Genomic DNA, 22,201 nt, shown 5'->3' with positions numbered 1-22,201 from the left:
GGGGGATAAAGGATTTTCCATGGCGACGAAAATCACATGTTGGATGCGTGACTGCGTCATCAAGCTCCCGGAATTTTTGGGCCGGACTGGGAATCCCTGGCCTTGCATTTTTTTTTTGAGTGCTGAGCGTGATCCCTGGAAAAGCCGTTTCTGCTTTTTTTTGTTTCTTGCTATCAAACTTGTTCCCCTCCCCACTCTACATTTGGTCACCATGGCTCTTCGACTTGCTGCTCCCGCTTTCCGTTCTACCACCCGTCTCATCGTACGTCAGCAACCCATGGGTCTTGTGAAGATTCATTCCTGTAAGTCTTGGAACAATACGGGATGACGTTTTTTTTTTCTTTTCATCCCCACATATGTGAATCGCGCATGGCTCACTCACTAGTATTCGTGTTTCTTTCTCAGCGGTTGCCTCCAGAGCCAATGCGGCTGCTTCTACTCAGACGGTCGATCGTCTCCATGGTTCCTATCATTGGGATTTCGAACGCGCTGTGAGTGCTGCCATGGTCCCATTGATCGCTTCACAATTCGCTTTTGGCGCTTCTCCTGTCACTGACACCCTCCTTGGTGTTGTTCTTCCTATCCACATCCACATCGGTAAGTTCCCAGGATACGTATTCAAACAGCGATACATCATGTTCATTTATGCATTGTGCTCTTTTTTTTTTTTCAGGCTTCGACGCTTGTATCACCGGTAATTGCCTTTAAATGACATAAGGTAGTGCGAAGGAGAGGTACTGAGATAATATTTGTTTTCATGTTAGATTACTTCAACCAACGTAAAGCACCGGTGATCGGAAGATTGATGACGGCTACTTTGTATGCTGCTACTGCGGGCGTCTTGGTGGGATGTTACCAAATCAATACACATGATGTTGGCATGACCGAGATGGTGTCTCGCCTTTGGACCGCTTAGATCTATCAAATAACATCAAATACATTCTACGACTCTTCTTTTTTTTTTAACTTGTTGCATCAAAAACAACTGTGGCATTGGATTGACTAATCTCCTTTTTTACATTTTTTCGTGAGTCGGTAAAGTGACTGAGTTGCATGTGCGCTTACGAAATCATGAACACAAACGGACGTGAGTGACCTGCCAAATTCTCTATATGGCAATCAGCGGACATCGGTAGAAAGCGGGAGTTTTTCGCCTGGGAGGGATATATGACTGAGAGTGTGTTTGACAGTGGAAAGAGCCGCCAGTAATGAAAGACGAAAATCAGGTACAGGAACAGAGAACGGCGAATGGCTGAATGAAAACTTTGCGATGCCGTACAGCGGGGATACAGAGTTGATGAGTGGGACTGGTTCAACCTTGACGTTGAAGAAAATCGGTAAGATACGGAATAGATCAAGCCGCTTTTACAGCGAGACGCGGATTCGGAGTGTCCAGGATACGGTTGGAATAGGCGATGGAATAGGCGATACTACTTCTTTCACACACGCTGATGGTTGGAGCGTGTTATTCAGACACTGTAGAAGCATTCATATAATGTGCTTGCGGCGAGTGAACCGATGGATGAGATTCATACCAAATTCTGCAAGAAAACGCATGTGACGTTGAGGGTGTAAATGCGGTTAGTGATTCGAGGATGAAAAGAATAGGTTACAGGATTCTTATATGCTGAATTTTATGGAGAGTATAGGTGTGTTAGGTATGAGGAACAGGTAAAAATTGTGGGAAAAAGTTTGATAATAGAACAAAAATGTCGCAAAAAAAAAGACGGATATCTATGGATCAATATTAGCCATCGTTGGACAAACTACTGCGGCCACTGCTGCTGGGGCTATTAGAATCGGTGGGAGTATTCAACTGGCTAAATCTATCACTTGTCACCAGTCTGCGTTTATTGAGGAATTTTTCCTGTGATGACATTTGAAAACGAAAGATTAGAGCAGGTGAAGATCTTTCCGATTTCAAGTCTTCAACCACTTACCACGACTTGCTCAGCTCCAAATCGAATGGCAAAGCCTTTGATGAAATCGTGACTCTGATTCTCCCATATTTCCAACTGATCCAAAACGGCGGTCTTGATTTGTCTTCTCAAATCATCAATGGACTTTTTCGTCTTAATTTCTTGTTCCTGCAGACAAAGAGCATCACACAGCGTAAGAGCATAAACGCGCTATGGTTCCTTTTTTTTTTCCAACTACCTTTAAAAATGAAATGTTGAGTTCTTTTGCACTCACACCCCGTTCCAGATTGCGTCGCAGGTAAGCATCGTAATCTCGCACAATACGAGTGATTAAATCAGAGGTAGAGATGCCATCTGTGCGCTGGGTAGGTAAAAATCTGCCTTGTGCTTTGACAAATGCATATACGTCGCCGGACTCTGTTGACTTGTAGGGCTCAGCATCATGGGCCACGTAATCGATTTGATGTTTATCCAAAAATTCTTGGTTCACGATCCAAGGACAATCCTCGACTACTTCATCGACCCATTTGCAGTGTCGTACAGCTTCGTATCGCTCAACATCGGTCATCACCGTTTTGCCTTTGCGTTTATGAGTTTCACGATCTCCACATACTAATCAAGCTCAGATAAATAACAAGTTCACAGCGAACGGTCAACACAAATACGAATATACCGCCAACCAGTAAGTACACATCCGGGAAGGCTTTTTTGGCCTGCTCTAATGCCTTGGCGTGACCAAAGTGAAATAGATCATAAATGCCATCACAATAAATACGAATAGGTCGACCCACCGGCGGCTGAACACCATCCACAAGGTAAATAAGTAAATAATATTTCCAGGTTCAAACATAAAAATCCACTCGCTTATATGTCTCGGCCAACGGTACCTCGTTGATTTCGAAATCATAGCTGGTCATGACGGGTGTTGATGCTAGTGAGGTTCGCAACACTTCAGCATCCTGATCGTAGTTTTCAGAAACATAATCAGTTTTGGCTCGTTTCGTATTCTGCAAGACGGCTAATGAAAGTAACGAAAAAAAAAGAGACAGAGAGATTGCTTAGCCATCCAGGGAGCGCGCATGTCCATGTTGCAACATCTGTAGGTTGCGATGACTTACTCATAGCAGGTGACTTTATTATTTTTTCTTCTTTTTTTTGTGTTAATTTATAAAGTGGAAAGCTAACAAAGAAGTGAATCAGGTCTGCAGATTTGGTGCTAAAACTGACACTGACCTCCGTTCCTTAATCGTGCATTTTTATCTTTAGGTACGTCATTAAGATCCCGCCAGAAAAAAATATAGAAGCATAGCCGAATTTATCATGTGAAAGAACTGTTTTATTGCGCTGTTTCCGACCGTTCCTAACTGATCCTCAAAGTTTGGTACGTCAGTGGACATAGCTTTGGTTAAGCGTGAACCTATCAGTTCAAACCTTAAAGGCTCACGTGGACAGCCATGGATCTTTGTATTCGAGGGATTTCCCGGTTGGATACTGTCATGGCTACACCACTCGACCTGGCGCTCAGCTGAAACTCGGGTAATGCATGAATGTCTTTGTTTTGTCTCGGTTGCAGCTTTTTTTTTCGACCCAACAAATTTCACGATAGGTGACACGAAAAATAAATGGGGTGGATGAGGTTTTTCGGTTTTGACAGAAAAGGAAATAACATGCCTTTCCCCGCTTGTTGATTGTTGCGTTGTCAATGTTCAGACCACCAACCACCATCGCCGCCGCCGCCATACATCGTTAACTCTAAATTTTGGAATCAATGCGGTCATCAAATAAAAATATGCTATCTTTATTATATAAAAATATATTTTTAAACCGTTGTCCAATTTAGATAACTCGCTACAATATAAGTAAGTCTAAAGAGATAGAAACAACCCTCCCCCCCCCCCCATGTATTCCCCCCCCCCATGTGCACATCTACAAACACGCAGAACTGGCAGGCCCCATTCTACGCCAGCGTAGAGGTTCGTCCTTTCAGTGGCAGATGTGATTTTGGGAGCATAGCCGGATGGTTGTGGATTGGTGTGGCGGTCCATCGTTTACGTTCCTTCAAAGCCATAGACATGGCTACCATGAGGTCACCCTCTGTTTTTCTCAGGTAATGGTTGAGGAGAGTAGGATCGATTTGGGATTTTGTGGACTGATAATCACGTTCCTGACCATTGTTGGCTGGCTGTAATTGCTGATGCTCGTGAAACGAGTCGTTGGATCCGGTTTTTTTCCGGAGATGGTCGAGGAATACAGATGAATAGGATACATCTTTGGGTGGAGGTGGTGAGGATTTAGGACGAGTCACTGGGATAGGGGGATTGGATGTGTTCCTGATATCGGTGGTACGAGTCGCTGGTTGGACAGCCGAGGTTCGTTTGATAAATCGCTGCCTTAAGCTGGGGGGAGGCGGCGAACTCTTGGCGTTTTTCTTGTTCAGATTGACACTAGGGGCAGTTGACGAAGTGGATTTGACATGCGATGGCTGGGTGGAACGGGACAAGGAGAGTCGGCTCAGGGAGGCCGTAAAAAAACGACTTGCTGAAGGTTTTGGGGGTTGTTGCAAGACAGGCTTGACAGCTGTCGATGGTGGCCGAGCGTTGGACGATTTGGGCGTCGCTTTACGTAATAAAGTACTTAACGAAGAGCTCACCGATGATACCACCGAACCCGTCATTGCCTCTGGACGAACTCGGGATTTAGCCGCATGTTCTTGAAGCTTCGATACCCTTCGCGGAGGACAGTAGCCTAGAACGAAAAAGACGAGGATAAGGTTTATATTTTTGCCTCGAGTACCTTTTTTTTGCCACAGATTCTTAAATGTTACCTTCTTTCATCACCTGTGGAGGTCCTCGTTGTTTGGACCGTCGGATCCATGCCTTTAACTGAGAGTCTTTTTGGATAAATCGTTCAAAAGATAGTTCGTAGAATAAAACTCGATCATGGATCGTTTTCGGAACGGAAAGGGCCACTTGGAAATCGTCTCGATGTGTGCAAGTTCCAGCAGAATGATTAAACACCTTCCTTATCGAGGCACGCTTGGGTCGCTTGGGACTGCGTGATGGTAAGCTGAATGCGTCTTGTGAATAAAAGCCATGTGGTGAAAGCATGATAAAACGATAAAGAGGTGCAAAAAAATGTCAAAAAGTAAAATAGAAACACACCTGATAAAAAAGCGTTGCTGAAGTTTTCTAATCTTTATGGCAAAAAAGCCTCCTTTTCTTTTCCCTTCTCTCTTCCTCTCTATCATCCCTGCATTGACTTGGGATCAACGGACCTCTCCCAATAGCGCTCCCCTTCTTTCGATTGCCTCTCCCTTTTCTGTGCGTCTTTGTGTATGTGCTCTTATGATCATTTATTCTTTATTGTTTCTTCCCGGTCTCTTCCGTCATCGTACTGCTCAAAATCCCCGTTACAAATCACCCTTCATCACTCGCTTCTTTTTTGTCTGTGCCTTTTCCGCCCTATCTTTCAGCCACTTTATGTGTGATACGAACACGGATGGGGTCCACAAACTGGAAAAGTGAGTGAAAATCGATGCCAAAGCGGGCCGTGATTGAACGCGCTAGTGCGCGCATCACATCTTCCACATGCTGGAATCTTCGCATGCATGGATAAGCGAGTTCACGGGCACAAAAAAAAAGTGGATACAAAGAAATAAGCAATCCCTTACTTAACCCTCGAAATGAAAATTTTCTCGCATTGGTCCATGTAAAATGAAAAAGCGGGATTCTAGCCAAGTATAGCTTTGAATCGTTTTCTTTTTTTTACTTTTTAAAAAAACGCCTTGAGTCGTGCCTCATCGGCAGTCAGTCTTCCGCCGTCCGTTTCCGACACTGACAACGAAAAAACTCAAAATAAAATCATTCTGCATGAATCAAAACTTTATGGGAAAAAGGAAGAAAAAAAAATCAAGATCGATCGTTTTTTCTATTATTGTTTCTGCAATATGAAAATAAAACGTCATGCACAGACTAATCGACGATATGAATAGGAGAATTGAACTTTAATTCAGCAGAATGATCATGTATGAATCGCAGTTTGCTCCTCGCAGAATAATGAAAAAGTAATAGGAGCCAACTTTTTTGTCCACCTGTGGCGCACAGTTTCTCATCATGCAGGAAAGCGAAAAATCTGTCGCTCTTTTTTATATATATTAAGTTTCATTCTTTTATCTTCGGCCGTCTATGGGCATGATGATGTCAACTTTATTTCGAGTTGCAGAGGCATGACTCTTTTGCATTTAGTGGCGTGCCACCCAGTTTCTGAAAGTGGATCCTCTGCGGTATTGTTCTTCATATCGAGCCGCGAGATCGGCGGATGAGCGTCTCTGACCAAGCAGTCCTGCATAAAATTGTCCACCTCTCCCGTCGTTACCACCGAAACGCTCTCGATGATGGGATTCCTGGCCAACCGGTTTCTCGGGTCCATGACCGGTTGCCGATCGCATCCTTGCTTCCGAGGCAATCACCGAATCGGCTGTAAGAGGTTCGTGACTCTTTTGATTACTCATGGTCGATTTGTTACTGTGCTTTGGATACGAATAAAAAAGTTTGATATAAATCAACAAGGAAAAAAAAAGGGCGCGCTCGATGGGAACACATAAATAAAGCAAAATCCTGACGAGAGGAAATTTGGGGATCTTGTTTCGCAAGGGTTTTCATGCGGCATTGACACCCTTGTTGGCTCCCGATTTGTTAGGTCTCCTCGGTCGATTCCGTGGGCTTTCCGTATTTTTGTTTGGCACGACGGGCACGGCGAGCTTTTTGTTTCGCGACCTTGGCTGCCTTTTTTGCATTTTTACTTTGATCGCCATTGATGAGATCATCCAACTTTTCCCGCAGCAGTTTCCGAGCAATGCCGCGATTCTCTTGCAATGATCGCGTTTGTTGGCACTAGAAAAAAAAAAGTGTCAACGGCGCTTGACTCCGTGGCACGAGCCCATTTTCCTCAAACTGTTTTACCTGAACCCTAAGACCCGTAGGAATATGGCGCAAGTCCACACAGCTCACCCGTTTATTGATACACTGTCCACCTGGACCGGACCCTTTCACAAAAGTCTCAATCAAGTCTTCGTCTTGTAGAATAATCTTTTGACGCACAGGCGCCACAGGAGACGCCGCCTTTGCAGTAAAATGTCGAAGCGGTGTTACTGCACCATTGACTGATAGTCCTCTTTGCAAAGCACTTTGAAATGCTCTTAGCATGGCAACTGGTCTAGACTGACAGGAACCTTGAAACCAACTTGGTGTCGGATTTGGTAGGCCCAAAAATAAAACAATAAAAAAATTACATCATGTGACCCCTTGAATATGATTGGACCATCTTTAAAGCAATGCCCATCGCCGGATCTGAAATCTGATTGAATTGCCTTGCATATTGAAGGGATTTGATTTGCCAAATTTGAATGGCAGAAATCTTTTTTTTTGACATGGAGCATTTTTTTCCGTGGTCCCCCACTGGATAGTGTTCCAATGAATAGTGTGGCAATGGACAAAAGGAAAACTTTTTACTATACAGTGGATGAATGATAAGATATATGATACGAAATGAATTACAAGAAACAATGAATAAATATGATGAACTGTCTATCCCATGCGTTGCATGAGTATGTCTAGAATGAAAGTGACGAGTTAACGAGCGCTATTGCAGCAATTAATGACAGGACATTAGTCTAATCCAGGGCAATCTTGTTTTGGAAGTGGTAAAAGCAGATGACAGATCGAAACAATCGAGAATCTGTAGATAACCCAGTTCCAATAATTCGTTACAGTTGGGCGTAGGTTGTGTAGCCAGGCTACTCGCCGTCGTCTTCAACAACGTCGTACAATATCCGAACTCGTAACGAACACAGATCACAGCCAACAATTTCTACACCTCGTTCCAAGTCGTTCTCTGTAATCTCGTAAAAACCTGAGCAACGACAGGGAGAGAAATATACTCGATTTTCCTCGTCGTATTCCATGTCGTCAAGATCGATCTCCGCATTGATGCTGATCTGTTGACGGGATCGGCTCGCTACTCACTATTAGTGTCCAAGAACCGAGAATTTCAATCGTCAAGTTCTCCTACCTTTTAGTTCCAAATCGTATTGACGTCGTTTTTCTGCATTTCTCAATACTTCCCACGCTTTCAGAATGCGATACACTTGTTGGTCGTTGGCTGAATCAGTGTTCTTGTCGGGATGATGCTGGAATAAAAAAAAAGGTCAAAAAAATCATGGGAGTTTCGCCTTGTCTAGTGAACAATGTAGCTGCTTACAACCAAGATTAGCTGTTGAAATCGTTGCTTGATGTAGTCCACATCCGCCGTCTCGGAGATGCCGAGCACTTCATAGTGAGTTTCCATCACACAAGTTCAAGGGAAGCTTTTCTGTCCAATGAGTGGCTTGAAAAATGAGTCAAGGTGAAAAATCCTCGTCACACACCGCTGAGCGGCGAGCACCCACTGAGCATTTTCAAAAAAAATTAAAGTCATCGAATCTTTCCACCCGGGCCAGCCTTTTTCCATCAACCTCGCCCCTTTTTTCCGTCTTTTTTTTTTTTGACAACAATTATGGCTGTCACCCAGAAGCTTACGCTTGGCAAGGTTACTCCTTCCACAAAGTCATATGCCAATGCTCTCAAATTGGCCTTGGCCGCCAATGTCGCCGGTGTCAAACTCGACATTCAAAGTGGCGATGCCATCGCTTTGACCGTTTCCTCTGAATTAAGCCTGTCCGATGCCAATGTCATTGTCAGGTAGAATCCTTTCAGCTACATGGTATAGCACGTCGTAAACTTTGCTAACGTCAAAACGTGTATTAGATACCTTTTGAATGAAACAGCTTTCGACGCATCCAATACCACGGCTCTTTTACGCAGCTCCGCCATTGAAAAGGAAGAATCCACCCTCACGACCTTGATTTACAAGAAAAAGACAGCTGAAGCATTACAAATTGCGGAATCGATTGCCGCTGCCTCTGAATCGCAGCTCTTTAGCAGTGTAAGTCTGGCGATTCCCATGGTCACGGCATTTTTTGGATACTCGTCTCTGATCCGTTTTTCAATAGTCTGACAAGCTGAATGCGGTCGATGTTATCTATGCTGGTGCGTTATACGAGACACTCTCGGCTTCCACGGATCTTTGTCAATATCCTACTTTGGCCAAATGGTACGAAAAGGTTTCCAAATCCCCTGCCGTCACCGCTGCCGTGGAAACTGTCCAAGCTCAGGTACGAAGGAGTTGCAATAACCATTAGGCGGAGAAATGGTAGTGATGGTGACAGTTTAATGACACGATGAAACGTTTTTATCATTAGCTTTCCAGCAAATCGTCCGGTAAAAAGAAGCAGGCTGCACCCAAGAAGGTGGCCGAAAATGCTCCTCTGCCCGAATTGAACCCGGCCACTCAAAAAGTGAATGCCCAAGCCATCTTGAAGAAGCATGACAAGAACGAGAAAAAGTAAGTAACAACAGAATTGGAGATAGACATGGCAGTGTCCCCATTATTATGTTCTCGATTATGATGATGCGATCATCAGATGGACGTCCATCGTTGAAAATGGCGAGATAACTAACTTTTTGCTTATTAGGGAACCCAAAGAAGGCGAACGCAACATTTTGATTACTTCGGCTCTTCCTTATGTGAACAACATTCCTCACTTGGGTAATATTGTGGGCTCGACTTTGAGTGCTGATGTCTATGCAAGGTAAGCTCGGTTTAAGTAGATGATCGGATGCAAGGGTCGATGGGAATTCGGCTGACAATGGGTGGCTTCTGTTTCTTAGATATTGCCGTGCTCGCGGTTACAATGCCATCTACATCTGTGGTACTGATGAATACGGTACCGCCACGGAGACCAAGGCTTTGGAGGAAGGTGTGTCTTGCCAAGCCCTTTGTGACAAGTACAATGCGATCCACAACAAAGTATACGAATGGTTCGACATCTCGTTTGATCACTTTGGCAGAACGACCACTCAGCACCAAACTGATATCGCTCAGGACATTTTCCGAAAATCCTATGCCAATGACTACATGTCCGAAGATATCATTACTCAATTGTACTGTGAACAGTGTGAGAGATTCTTGGCCGATCGTTACGTCGAGGGTATCTGTCCCAAGTGTCAGTACGAGGTGAGCATAATCAAAATGATTGGATGAACAAACCATGTGCAATAGATGAATGTTGGAGCTAACCACTGGGACCAGGATGCTCGCGGTGACCAATGTGATGCTTGCGGTCAATTGCTGAATGCCATCGAATTGATTAAGCCTCGTTGTAAATTGGATGGCAACTCGCCCATCACTCGTGAGTCCAAGCATCTTTTCTTGGACTTGAACAAGCTTCAAGGCCGCATTGAACACTTCTTGGAAAAGTCCTCCACTGAAGGTACGCGTCCAATTCAACCCAATCCAGACAATTCGTTTCAATAGGTACTAACGTAATTTTTGTCTCTAGGCAAGTGGAGCCCCAACGGCGTTCACATTACGCAATCGTGGTTGAAGGAAGGTTTGAGACCTCGTTGTATTACCCGCGATTTGAAATGGGGTACTCCCGTCCCTCTCAAGGGTTACGAGAACAAGGTGTTCTATGTGTGGTTCGATGCACCCATCGGTTATCCCAGTATCACCGCCAATTATACCGATGCGTGGGAGAAGTGGTGGAAGAACCCCGACAATGTCAAATTGTATCAGTTTATGGGCAAGGATAACGTGCCTTTCCACTCGGTCATTTTCCCCGGTTTGGAAATGTCGACCGGTGATAACTGGACTCTTGCTCACCACATCAGCACCACTGGTACGCTATTGCAAATGGAATGACAATGGGGTGGTCTATGTTTTGTAACGCGATTTTTATTTTACTTTAGAATATCTCAACTACGAAGGCGGCAAGTTCTCAAAGTCGCGTAACAATGGTGTGTTTGGTACGAATGCTGAAGAAACGGGTATTCCTCCATCTGTGTGGCGTTACTACCTTTTGTCGTGTCGCCCTGAGTCCAGCGATTCGATGTTCACCTGGAACGAATTCATTACCAAGAACAACAGCGAGTTATTGAACAACCTGGGTAACTTTGTGAATCGTGCTATCAAGTACATCATGGCCAAGTACGATGGTGTGATTCCCAAGGGCGATTTGTCCGGTGAATCCGAAGCGACTTTGGTCAAGGATATCAATGAATTGTTGGCTCAGTACAACGATGCTTTGGAAAATGTCAAGATCCGATCGGCTTTGTCGATTGCCATGGCCGTTTCCGCTCGTGGTAACCAGTACTTGCAAGAATCTAATCTGAGCAATACCCTGTTCGCCGAACACCGTAGCAAGTGCGATGCCGTTGTGGTCGCGGCTGTCAACTTGATTTACCTTTTGTCAGCTCTCATCTTCCCTTACATGCCCGCTACCTCGGATTCTATCTCGCAACAGTTGAACGCTCCCTTGCGCAAGATTCCTAACGAATTCACCATGGATATCTTGCCCGGTCACAAGCTGAATGGCGCCGCCTATCTGTTCACCAGAATTGACGAAAAGATGGAAGAAGTGTGGAAGAACAAGTATGGTGGCAAAAAGAACTAACAAAAAGAAAAAAAAATAGTGGATCGTATATTTAATAGATGTGTGTATGGGTCGAATAAATAATCAAGAAACTGAACAAGCGATTTGCAAATTTTTAAAGAGTGTGGGATGGGTGATAGAAATACAAGTGGGGGTTACAGAAATATGTGTATGTGAGTTTGTTATACATTGGAGGAAGTGACGGTTTAAGTCGATGTATTCCAGACTAGTCCGTCCTTTGTATGGATTGTTTTCCTCTGTAAAACATCCAGCACTTTTTCCTTGACGCCCCATTTTCCTCGATGGCTCTTGGCGAACCATTCGAGTACATCGCCTTGTTGGGTTAACCTTCCTTCGATCCCAAACTCGGGACCTTCTCCTGTCACTGCCAGTCTAATATCTTCTTCGGTGGGTAGAGAAAACCGTGCATATGGATAAGATTTCATATCGATGGGAGAAGGTAAAGTGAGGGTATTGGGAGAAGGTTGATCAAAATAAAGGCGATTGATATCGTCGATGTTGAGCTCGTGAATGGACGCAGGTTGCCATTCCGGTTTTCGTCGAGGTTTGCTGGCCAAAATCGCTGTAACACCTTCATGGAAATCTTTGGTAACAAGGAACTTTTGCATCAGATCAAACTCCATTTTCAGACATTGACAGAGAGACATCGTTCGCCCTTTTCGCAAAGCCTTCAGAGTCACCTGCAGACTCGTAGGTGACAGTGACAGTAGTTTTCGTCGGGTCTCTCTGATCCATGTGGTCGATTTCTCCTGCTCCAAGGCCGATAATATTTCCGGGACAGTGTCGTAACGGAAACATCTGTCACACGCTTTGTTATTCACATCATCCTCCCATGGTTCCGGTGCGATTGGTACCTGTCAATGACCTCTCGAATCTCCGCTGCGTACCCAACTTTGGCGGTGGGTACAGGTTCTACGAAATTCTCCAGTACTTGTTGTATGATATCGTGATCCGATGATTCCAAATCAATGAGTCTGTCTTCCAGCGCGGGAACTCGGTCAGAGGCAATGTAATGTGTTGCTATACCGGCGTAACTAAATCCATGGGGCGTTATGACACTGAGATAGAGTGGGCTACAGCCACTGATACTTACAATGTATCGATGCCTTCCAATCGTGCCCCCGTTAAAGCAAGGTAAGCGCCCATTTCGCCGTCCAGCTTTGGTAAAAAGAAGCTCGCGCCCGAGTTCATAAACGCACCAAGACTGGCTTCAGGCATTGCAAAAATCGTCTTGTCGGTGGCTATTCGGAAAGGACTGTGAGCGAACAACCCCGCGGCTCCTCCTACTAACAATACATTTTGCAAAGGCTTTAGTATTTGTGGATGGACATATGTCATCAGTATTCGAAATGTAATTTACATGCGTAACCATCCAATATAGCGATGTAAGGTGTATGCAAGGTGGATAATGCTTGTACTAGGGCGGACTTTTCTTGGAAATAATACAATGCGTCCGAATCCTTTGCTTGGGCCTTGGTCATGATGTCTACCTCCAGAAAATGTTGAGACACAGTGTGTTCCGTTGTTGAGACTTTAAGCAGGTTGATCCTTTACCCAGCATATCGTCACCGACGCTGAAATTCCCAGGTCCTGTTCCCTTCATCAATATCACCTTGGCTTGATGCGACATATCCCACGCCTATATACAACTCAAATCCATTATTTCTCTCTGACCCAATGCGTGTTGAGCGAGTATTTGCATGAAAATGATTTTACTTTCAACTGAGGACCGATGTTGCGGATCATGGACAGGTTCAGTGCATTCAGTTTCTGTGGCCGAGAAAGGATAAACATGCGAGCGCTAGACGCTTTCTTGTGCAATACGTAATTCTAAAATAACCCATTGTTGTTCAATCTGTCATGCACGACGTGAGTGAAAGGCGAAAAAAATAATTACTGGTCCGACATCCAGGTTGACGACGGTGCTATGCTGTGTGATAATGAGGAACAATCGTGCTTGTCTAAGTAGACCTCATGTGAAACTTACAAGGCGACGGGTATCGTGGTGCCAGTAACTAAGCAATGTGCGATGGTAAGTTCTAGAATGGCGAAAGACAAAGGAGTAGGACATAATGCTAGGATGTGAATAAAAGGAATATTTTCGTCAAACACATAAGGGGGCAGGGGATACACGCATAAAACCGAGGAAAAAAAAAAGGAAAGAAAAAAAGAGCGGAAACGAAAGAAACGAGGCAAAGCGGAAGCAGGAAAAACATGGCCCAAGATTCGTGCAGCGGGGTCGTGAATTCGCCCTGGTTCGCATCATTATCGCATGATTCTGTTGAAATAAAAAATAATAGTAAAAAAATCCCCGGGTTTGAACCACATAATCACTGCATGGTCTATTCTCCCCCCAGCAATGGAAGGTAACTAGGTAAAACCTGGAGAACAAGTGTTTCAAAATGGCACGTGTGTTCCTATATTCAAAGCTTCAGCATTTCTGTTTGAGGTGGATTCGCTCCAAGTCACTAATATCAGTTTATTACTGCTCACAAGCACGGTACGGAGATGAAAAAAAAGCAAGAGTACCCCACACACGTCTGAGTTATTGCGTTTTCTTTTTTTTTTTTAATTTCCCCATGAATTTCATTCATTGCTTGCATTCCATGCGTGAAACCGACACGCGAGGATTGCATGTGCATCGAGCCAAAATAATGATAATAATAAAAAAAAAGTTTAAAAAGATAAACATAACCTCGAATCACACAATCAATATCCATGCATCACAACTTAATCCGTGTCTCTATTTAAAAAATGAGGTGAATTGCTGGATAGTGATTACTTGGAAAGGAAATAATCCGGCCCAAGCCTTCTCCTGATCACCCTCCACCATTTGCCCTGGTTTTCTCTCTGCTCCATCGTAATGTTGACGGAAGCGGAACCAAGTCCAAAGCGGACATCACAGTCATATCGGTATTTCTTTTACAAATCAGAACAGCGGACGATCACTCTCATAATTCAACAACATAAGATACAGGGACTCAGGAGATCGTAGCCACTCCCCTTTTCCAATATGGCTCAGCATTATCTCCAGTTGGTTCCCATGATCTCTCATGGATCCGCCTATTTTGTTCCAGGAACGGCTAGGAGACTACAACATGGTAAAAAGGATGAATATGCAAGATGAAAAAGAAGAAAGAATGTGTTATGCGATCTGCAATCGGGAGGAAAACCTGCAAAATGAAAAATGAAAAAAAGCTAAATGATCGTAGCAACGAGCGGAGTGGAGTTCATCGTGTGTTTGCACAGACATGGACCAAGGGGTGATTCTTTTTCAGTAATTGAGAATGGGCAGCAGCGGACCATTGATTTAATCCCACCTGATGTCGGGTTTCGACTCCGCCTCTCATCGGCGACCCCATTGACAAGAGCACTAACCGGATTTTGAACCTAAAAAGGCCCGTTCGTATCACCACTACATGAAAAGATGTCCTTTTGGCGGAGTTCAATTAGTAGGCAATTCCCCGTCATGACCCACATTAACGACTTTTTTTTTAAAAAAAAATTTGGTGTTGCGGCAATCGATCACTATTTCTTCTTTGAAAACTAGTCATTCCATGAAAGGATCGGTAAATCTTTTAACAGCTAATGTTTTCGATGGGTGGTTTTTTATGTTTTTTCTAGTGCGAGGGGTAAATTTTCAGCTGACTCGCGGATATCCTTTTGGGAATGAGGAAACCCTATGATCTCGTCAAGCGTCGAAAAGACAGTTGTTCAACGTACCACAAGAAGCAGCAAAAGGGAATGATCCTTTTCTTGGCGGTATAAAACGAACGAGCGGCGTTGATGGGTTTGATTTTTATGATTTGACTTTGTTCACTAGTGTGCATCGAACAAATGACGCAAAAAAGGTGGGGCAGGGTCGAACATGTCACACTGGATCATCAGCATCAATTTATACCCGTCCTACGCTGACTTCAGCATTCCCACAATGAAGTGCTTAGGCCGCCTTTTGTTTATCATTGTCACAGGCAATGCTTACTTGGTCGGTTTTCCTTGTATTTTTCTTTTCAAAGGATGATGATGCACATACTGGTTTTAACATGGTCATGGGTTGCGGCAAAAATGCACAGGACCAGCGGCGGCGTTTCATTACTGAATTTATGGCTCGTGCCCGTTCGATCCCGATAGGATAGTCGTTCGATCTTTTTTTTTTTTTGGAGGATGGGTCTTTTAGCCTATGTCCGATATTATGGTTACCCAATCCACTAAAACCAACAAATATCTTATCTCTGTTGAAAGGTCATTACACAAAAAACCATAACGTGGCCCTAAAGTATCGTTCTTTTAACATCCTCAGCCCAACACGACTTCTTTTTATAATAAACGAACTACCTTCCTCTTTTTCTTCGTTATTTAATCTTTCATGCTGAGATTCGGTGGACTTTAGAAGTATCGATTTTCAAAGCATATACTAACACAGTAGGACATGAAGAGTGATGCATGAGTGATAACAGCCGAGAAAAGGCAAGGTGAGATCGATCAGTGGACGGTAATCCTATCCGTTTTTTTTTTTTTTTTTTTTTTTTTTTTGTTTCTCCTCTCTGACTCCGCCCTCACCTCCTTCTCAAGCCATGAGCCACATGTATGTGAACGCTTTCATGAATCATTTTATTGTAAACCTTGAAAAAAAAATCATTCACGCATTATGGATATGCAGTGCCATGGCACTGCCATGGTACTGTAACGGTAGTGGCTGGGAGATCGCTAGGCAATGAGGTCGTGGTTGCTTATAGTTTAAAAAAACTGATGTAGAAACGGAGTTACCAAAACTGGAGTAAACTTGGAGGAAACAAAACATAACCCACAGGTCAATCAATTTCACGAGAGGAAAACAAAAAAAGAGTTTGAAAGGAGCTTCAATAGACAATTATTGGAGAGAGAGAGAGAGACTGATTAGTGATAATGAAAATGGGTTTTCACAGTGATCTATTTTTTTTCCTTTTGCAACTTGAACGGTTGCTCCGTGTCCCCCCAACCGAGCGACCTCCCTTCTTTTTTTTTCGCGCTCCCTTGGTTACCCAATAAAGACTACACTCTTTTTTACTTCTCCGCAAGCGCAAGGAACCCTTGCTTCTTCGTCGGCTTTCAGGAAACAGACTTTACACAAGTGTAAAAAAGATCAAGGGCCATCGTTTAAGGGAGACGGAAGGGATGGGAAAAATTCAGATGTTGGGGGAATCCAAGGTGTGTGGACAGCCAAAGAAACGGAGAAGGAACAATATTGGGATTTGCCTTTTTTTTTGAGTTTCTTCGCTGTTAGACTCTTTATGTGGAGGGTGGGTAGGGAGAATCCCAACTCATTCTTCCGAACTTGTCAGAAAAGAAACTATTTGTGACGGGGTTCAACAGCGTGTCATCCCAAAATTTGTGTGGATGGCACTACTCACTGTCCTTCTCAGTGTAAACTTTAAATTTTTTTTTTTTATGTGCATCACTTTACACGCCCAACCCGTGACGACTCCTCAGAATTTTTTTTTATCTATCGCGCTCGGTTGTATATATAAATGGGCATGATTGGGCTTGTTCATTCCGCTTTACTTATCTCTTTCGAATTTCTTTATCAACACTCTTCGTATTACCTACCAATCGCTTTTTTTTTATCTTCTTTATCAATTTTTTGCCTAATATGGATATTCGAAACTTACTTAATACACAAGACGATCAATACATTGACGTATCGATCCATTCTTCACCTTCGTCTTCCTCGGATTATGATAAACCATTTGAATGCGACTGGGATAACTGTGGCAAATGTTTCTCTCGACGATCCGATCTTTCCCGGCATCAAAGAATTCACACAGGCGAAAGACCCTACCACTGCGAATGGGAAGGCTGTGGCAAACAATTCATCCAACGATCGGCCTTGACCGTTCATTATCGCACTCATACCGGGGAACGACCCCACGTCTGTGAATATGAAGCGTGTGGCAAATCATTCAGCGATGTAAGTTTACTTTTTTTACATTAGCTTGGATATTCAACCCCACCCCAACTCTCCAATCGATTGGCTGATTGAAAATTTCCTTTTTTAGTCTTCCTCATTAGCCAGACATCGACGCACACACACTGGCAAGCGTCCGTACGTATGCCTATACCCCGAATGTGGAAAGTCGTTCACACGCAAAACCACCTTATCCAGACATCAACGTTGTCACGATCCACAATGGAAAGCTTTCAGGTAAGCTGTCGACCTGACTTTTTTTTTTGGCCTCATCTGTCATTTGAGCTAAATCATTCTAATCCGCCTTGACTGGTTATAGTATGAACAAGGCGAGTCAACCATCTCCGACCCACTATACGCCTACTTCGCCAGCTACCAGTTGCGACTCAGAAGGCGATGCTCCGCCCAGTCCCCCCACCACACCTTCGGATTGCTTTCAATATCGCGCTTCACCACCTCTTGTGGCTCCCATCGTTTACCGTCCCAACACACCTTACGCTATCCGATCCACCGCTTCCCACCCTCATCGTGCCTCTTTATCTCAACCAAGATGGCCATCATTATCACACACGGCTTCTCCCGATCAATTCATGAAGGACATGTTGCCTAGCAGTTACTCGTACCGGCCCAAATACACACCCACTCAAGGTCATTCCCCTTATTATGGCGGTTATCCTATTCAGATCAACTAAACCTAAATCGATCGCTCGTCCAATCTTCTTTGGCTCCGTTTTTCGGCCATTCTCTGTCTGCTATATACCTCACGATCGCACATGCTCTTGTCTCTGATTTCCTCATTGCTTTTTCTTTTCTCTTATTCCCATTGATACCCTTTTGCTTTCCCTGCCTTTTCTTTTGTTTGCTTTGCTTTGCTTTGCTTTTGTTGTTATTCTTTGATTTCGAATTTTCAAATGTCCGCCTGCAAGGTCGTTGAAAGTTATTCTTTTTTTCTCTAATTCTCTAATTCGCATCTCCTTGGGTTCTTGTTCTTTTGAACGTCCGCCATCCCCTCCATCTGCCCTTTTTTCCGTCCCCGACAGTCGTCCTTACTTTTCCTTTTTCCTCTAACTCTTTGTTTATTTCTGCAAATCCCCATCTTCTATTCTGCGTGCATGGATTGCGTGTGTGCGCCAATGTACCAGCGTGTATGTGTCTGTGTGTGATTTATTTTTCTCTAATTCCGCGTATGTGTGCTTCTGTGTGTGTGTGTGTGTGCGCATGTGCATTTCCTTTTCTTCTTTTTTTTCGTCAATTTCTTTATAGCATGTTAAGAGATCCACTGGTTTTTCTTTGTATATACTTCTTGGACGACTTTCTGATTTATGCCATTTTATGCTCGCTCTTTATTTACTTTCTTTTCCACCCCATCTTTCGGAAAACTGTTCATTGTTATGATATTACTTTCTTTTCATCTTTATTTTTATTGATTGGTTGTAGTGATTCATCTTAAAAAGCTCTTGTCCAAAAAAAAAAAAGAGAAAAAGTATTACAAATTATATTAAACACATTAGCACATTATCCATTACAATATTTCTCTCGGAAATTGTCGTGATTGTTGATGCATGGGATGGGGGCCATTCATTTTTTTTATTTTATTTTTTGTTTACGCCACAATTTCCTGCAATACATTGATCAAAAGTGGATGGAGTCTCCTCAAAGAAATCGACAAAAAAAACAGAGCAAAGGCCCTTTATTGCCGCAGCGAAAAACCTCACGGGTAATGGAGTCTCCGGACCAATTTCAAAAAAAATACGAAGAGAAAGGAGTAAAAAGATTGCTTGTGTGTCGATGTTTGTGCGGACGTTGAGTGAGCGGACCTTGGAGTGTGCAAGGCCATTGAAGGAAAAAAGACGGAGTAGATGGAACCGAACTTCAACGATATAGGGAAAAAAAAACAAGGAAACAAAACTAGGAGCAAGTAGTGGAGAAAGCCAAAACAAGGCAGGAACCCGGCCACACACGAAAAAAAACGAGGGATCTTTATTTGATATAATCATGATCTGGAAACTGCAGGAAGATGGCTGGGTTGGTTCAGGCCAGTTCGCACAGTCTATAATTATCAAGATAAGCTTTTTTGGATTCAAGGGGGCGGATGCACGCGTTAACCCCCGTTTTTGTTGTCGGTAAGTCTAAACATTGTTGGATGGTAGGCACCTACAGGTTTGACCAAAAGCCGATTCCCCAAAAGGGGATGCCCTGAAATATTTGCATGGGAGTTTCTCTCTCTTTTTTTTGGTGTATGTGCGGAGAAGGGGGCTCGACAAAAAGGGAGATGTCCATTCAAATAGGCCTATGTTATCGGATTTAAAGTCTGGAATAAATACACGCAAATAGGACCCCTTCTCTACACGCCCCCCCCCCTTCCCCGCCTCCGCCTCCCCCGCGACAAGAAGAAGCATGATTATGGCAATACACAAATCACAAACGCCATTTTTCACCATACACTCACTTGAGCGCCCAGATCAGCCAATCTAATTAAATGAATATGAAATCAGAAGTCTATGCACGAGTACAAGAATCGCATACATTCGTCATCGTGGATGGACCAAACGTTAAGGTTTCATAAGTGTGTCTTCTCATTGTCAGTCAAACCATCCCTCACCCTGGACATCAAAACTTACTGTGCTGCCACGACCACTGGTCATGTTGTTCGTAGTCACGACGATGGATCCTACCAAGCTGAACATCCATGTCAATGAATTGGCTACTTTTCCAGTGTTATTCACTGTAACATCAACACTCCAAATACCAGTTCCTCATCATTTTTTAACGAGTGGTAGAACAATCCTGTTGTCGATGCAAAGGAGTGGCAGGTTTTTTCATCGGTGTTTCTTGCGCAAAAAGTAAAAAAGAGGGAAGGCCTTCTTGGATATGTGTCCCTTTTGCGGCAACCTGATACGGCTCCTGCACATCAAGATTCACTACACAAGGTTGCTGTTTCTTTTTTCAGTATGGATTACGACGGTCAGTGATCCGAGGGTTGGTCCCCCCAAATCTCCTTGATTTTAGGGCAACACCGTGGTTTGACAAATATGGGCAACTTGTTTCCTAATCCAGTTTGCCGACTCCGCACAAACACTCGACTTCTCCTTGTCCCCTTGGAGTCCGTCTGTTCTGTATCCGACAATTCTTGCGCTGGAGGCTTTCTCCGCTACTGATTCCTTTTTTTTCATTTTCAATTCCCTATTGATTATCATCAAGCCAACGGGGTGAACCATTTCAATAAGTACTAATATAGATTTTATCTTGAATTTAACATGACAGTGGCTTGTCTTTCCTGATCATATTTATGCTGGCAAGATGGTTGAATAATTGAAACATTCGGATGATCGAGCTTTGATAAACTCAAAATGAAAAAGAAAACACATGTTTAAACAACACTGCAAGTATCGGGTTTCTTACTGCGCAGTACGTTTGGGGGGAAAGGGTCCCTTTTGGGAATAAGGGTCAACAAATTCGGAGCAGTGAGCGACAAGTAACCGCTCCCATCATGGGGAGCGTAAAGCGATGAGAGACAGGATTTTTCCTTCAAGTTATGCGCACTTAATTTACGTGTCATGAAAGCGTTTCGCATTCTTATTTTTTCTTTACATACTTAGATGTCAAACAGCCATATACCAGAAGAATACACACATAGCCTCAACATACCGATGAGTATCTCAATAAAAGATGTGAATACAAAATGCCTTCATAATGCGCCAATCAAAATATTTCAATGTACAAAAAAAAGCCAAACACTTGGGTGCATAACCCACTCCAACACACTCCCCAAAAATCGATGAATATGACGTCACGCTCATGAACTTGCGAGTCAATAGGAGTGAATTTTTGTAGTGCACCAAATGTTGTCCTTTTTTCTCTGGGCGATCTTGTGGATGCTTATCCACAAGTTGTCCCATCTGAAGGTGATGACGAAGTTCCTCTCTATAACTTTACAGAGATTGTCGCTCTTGATCCCGTCATAGAAGCACTCTTCGATAGAGACTTTATCCTTCGCGTCTTGAAAGCAGTTCAGCCGTGCGGTGGTTTCCGATATTACCTGCTTAACGAATACGATCCGGAATTGCAAGAGGTGATTGCCTTCACTGCTTACTGCATGCAAAGGAGAGGCCGTGCAACTCCCAAATACCAGCAGAAGAACGCGTTTGGCCAGTGCTGCACGAGTGCCTTTAATTATCACGGCGCCGTAAAGGACGAAATCGACCGTGCCACTGATTCGTTTGGTCATTCAGCATGGAGAACGTGAGCGGCCAGACCCGGAACGATAATGCACAAAAACTGACGATTTGCAGTCAGATCGCGGACTTTCTGGTTGTTTCGTCCATGCGATTGGATCAAGATCTTGGGCCGAAACTGGGACCGACGACCAGCCATTTCGTACCGAGCAACAACACCAGGGTTTTCATTTGAAAAGGAATCGCTCGTCAGTTGCACAGGAGATATTGAGGCACGACCGTCAGCCGGGTGTGTTTACTTTGCTCCGCCTGTAGACAGAGAACGCTTTGCTTTGCGCTTGGTGCTGCACCATATACCGGGCGCCACATCCTTTGAATACCTCCGGACATACGACGGTGTTCTATACCCCTCATTCGAAAAGGCTGCACGTACTCACGGGCGGATCACTTCCGTTTGAGAGCACGTTCAATGCCTAGCAGAAGCTGCGGCTGTCGTTACCAGCATATCCCGTCTTCGTCGGCTGTTCGTGACCCCTTTTGATTTGAGCTCACCCAGACAACCTTGGGCTTCTGTGGGATTCCTTTGCCGAGCGGCTCTGTCTCGATTACAAAT

The 22,201-nt window shown here is 43.9% G+C and overlaps 11 protein-coding genes across 11 annotated transcripts; 6 read left to right on the top strand and 5 right to left on the bottom strand.

The window, feature by feature from the left end:
• Positions 1 to 211: 211 nt before the first annotated feature.
• Positions 212 to 916, top strand: BYT42DRAFT_609725 (CybS-domain-containing protein; the record flags this gene model as incomplete). The annotated part of the gene is made up of 4 exons (XM_051571305.1): positions 212 to 302; positions 406 to 597; positions 674 to 694; positions 765 to 916. The coding sequence occupies 4 exons, from the start codon at positions 212 to 214 to the stop codon at positions 914 to 916; spliced, it is 456 nt and encodes a 151-aa protein (XP_051428498.1).
• A 1,012-nt stretch (positions 917 to 1,928) lies between these two features.
• On the bottom strand, positions 1,929 to 2,836 carry BYT42DRAFT_591486 (uncharacterized protein; the record flags this gene model as incomplete). Its single annotated transcript, XM_051570543.1, has 4 exons — positions 1,929 to 2,087; positions 2,158 to 2,498; positions 2,593 to 2,716; positions 2,807 to 2,836. 4 exons carry the CDS (start codon positions 2,834 to 2,836, stop codon positions 1,929 to 1,931), a joined length of 654 nt encoding a protein of 217 aa, XP_051428497.1.
• A 986-nt stretch (positions 2,837 to 3,822) lies between these two features.
• On the bottom strand, positions 3,823 to 5,083 carry BYT42DRAFT_552890 (uncharacterized protein). The gene is made up of 2 exons (XM_051566422.1): positions 4,744 to 5,083; positions 3,823 to 4,664 (listed from the first exon to the last, which is right to left on the bottom strand). Exons 1-2 carry the CDS (start codon positions 5,024 to 5,026, stop codon positions 3,877 to 3,879), a joined length of 1,071 nt encoding a protein of 356 aa, XP_051428496.1. The 5' UTR covers positions 5,027 to 5,083; the 3' UTR covers positions 3,823 to 3,876.
• Position 5,084: 1 nt separating this feature from the next.
• Positions 5,085 to 5,780, top strand: BYT42DRAFT_552888 (uncharacterized protein). The gene has a single exon (XM_051566421.1). The coding sequence runs from the start codon at positions 5,117 to 5,119 to the stop codon at positions 5,441 to 5,443; it is 327 nt and encodes a 108-aa protein (XP_051428495.1). The 5' UTR covers positions 5,085 to 5,116; the 3' UTR covers positions 5,444 to 5,780.
• An 833-nt stretch (positions 5,781 to 6,613) lies between these two features.
• Positions 6,614 to 7,123, bottom strand: BYT42DRAFT_609722 (RF-1 domain-containing protein; the record flags this gene model as incomplete). The annotated part of the gene is made up of 2 exons (XM_051571304.1): positions 6,614 to 6,811; positions 6,881 to 7,123. The coding sequence occupies 2 exons, from the start codon at positions 7,121 to 7,123 to the stop codon at positions 6,614 to 6,616; spliced, it is 441 nt and encodes a 146-aa protein (XP_051428494.1).
• Positions 7,124 to 7,399: 276 nt separating this feature from the next.
• BYT42DRAFT_552884 (uncharacterized protein) lies at positions 7,400 to 8,423 on the bottom strand. Its single transcript, XM_051566420.1, has 3 exons — positions 8,178 to 8,423; positions 7,989 to 8,106; positions 7,400 to 7,934 (listed from the first exon to the last, which is right to left on the bottom strand). Exons 1-3 carry the CDS (start codon positions 8,262 to 8,264, stop codon positions 7,714 to 7,716), a joined length of 426 nt encoding a protein of 141 aa, XP_051428493.1. The 5' UTR covers positions 8,265 to 8,423; the 3' UTR covers positions 7,400 to 7,713.
• BYT42DRAFT_601508 (tRNA synthetases class I (M)-domain-containing protein) lies at positions 8,416 to 11,487 on the top strand. Its single transcript, XM_051571030.1, has 9 exons — positions 8,416 to 8,656; positions 8,723 to 8,900; positions 8,968 to 9,129; positions 9,217 to 9,359; positions 9,490 to 9,606; positions 9,686 to 10,031; positions 10,107 to 10,287; positions 10,357 to 10,695; positions 10,766 to 11,487. Exons 1-9 carry the CDS (start codon positions 8,472 to 8,474, stop codon positions 11,467 to 11,469), a joined length of 2,355 nt encoding a protein of 784 aa, XP_051428492.1. The 5' UTR covers positions 8,416 to 8,471; the 3' UTR covers positions 11,470 to 11,487.
• Positions 11,488 to 11,561: 74 nt separating this feature from the next.
• Positions 11,562 to 13,637, bottom strand: BYT42DRAFT_25857 (ClpP/crotonase-like domain-containing protein). The gene is made up of 8 exons (XM_051562737.1): positions 13,457 to 13,637; positions 13,367 to 13,399; positions 13,186 to 13,299; positions 13,024 to 13,108; positions 12,830 to 12,955; positions 12,563 to 12,755; positions 12,324 to 12,503; positions 11,562 to 12,267 (listed from the first exon to the last, which is right to left on the bottom strand). The coding sequence occupies exons 1-8, from the start codon at positions 13,538 to 13,540 to the stop codon at positions 11,655 to 11,657; spliced, it is 1,428 nt and encodes a 475-aa protein (XP_051428491.1). The 5' UTR covers positions 13,541 to 13,637; the 3' UTR covers positions 11,562 to 11,654.
• A 3,461-nt stretch (positions 13,638 to 17,098) lies between these two features.
• Positions 17,099 to 18,105, top strand: BYT42DRAFT_609718 (uncharacterized protein; the record flags this gene model as incomplete). Its single annotated transcript, XM_051571303.1, has 3 exons — positions 17,099 to 17,416; positions 17,505 to 17,650; positions 17,733 to 18,105. 3 exons carry the CDS (start codon positions 17,099 to 17,101, stop codon positions 18,103 to 18,105), a joined length of 837 nt encoding a protein of 278 aa, XP_051428490.1.
• A 227-nt stretch (positions 18,106 to 18,332) lies between these two features.
• BYT42DRAFT_25674 (uncharacterized protein) lies at positions 18,333 to 18,934 on the top strand. Its single transcript, XM_051562732.1, has one exon. The coding sequence runs from the start codon at positions 18,561 to 18,563 to the stop codon at positions 18,861 to 18,863; it is 303 nt and encodes a 100-aa protein (XP_051428489.1). The 5' UTR covers positions 18,333 to 18,560; the 3' UTR covers positions 18,864 to 18,934.
• Positions 18,935 to 21,255: 2,321 nt separating this feature from the next.
• On the top strand, positions 21,256 to 21,659 carry BYT42DRAFT_542140 (uncharacterized protein; the record flags this gene model as incomplete). Its single annotated transcript, XM_051565600.1, has 2 exons — positions 21,256 to 21,318; positions 21,354 to 21,659. The coding sequence occupies 2 exons, from the start codon at positions 21,256 to 21,258 to the stop codon at positions 21,657 to 21,659; spliced, it is 369 nt and encodes a 122-aa protein (XP_051428488.1).
• Positions 21,660 to 22,201: the final 542 nt, after the last annotated feature.

Source organism: Radiomyces spectabilis (genome assembly GCF_025331425.1).
Source record: "Radiomyces spectabilis strain NRRL 2753 chromosome Unknown BYT42scaffold_1, whole genome shotgun sequence".
Classification (NCBI taxonomy): Eukaryota; Fungi; Mucoromycota; class Mucoromycetes; order Mucorales; family Radiomycetaceae; genus Radiomyces; species Radiomyces spectabilis.
Note: the sequence above shows the minus strand (reverse complement) of the source record. Positions and strands in the feature narration are given on the sequence as shown.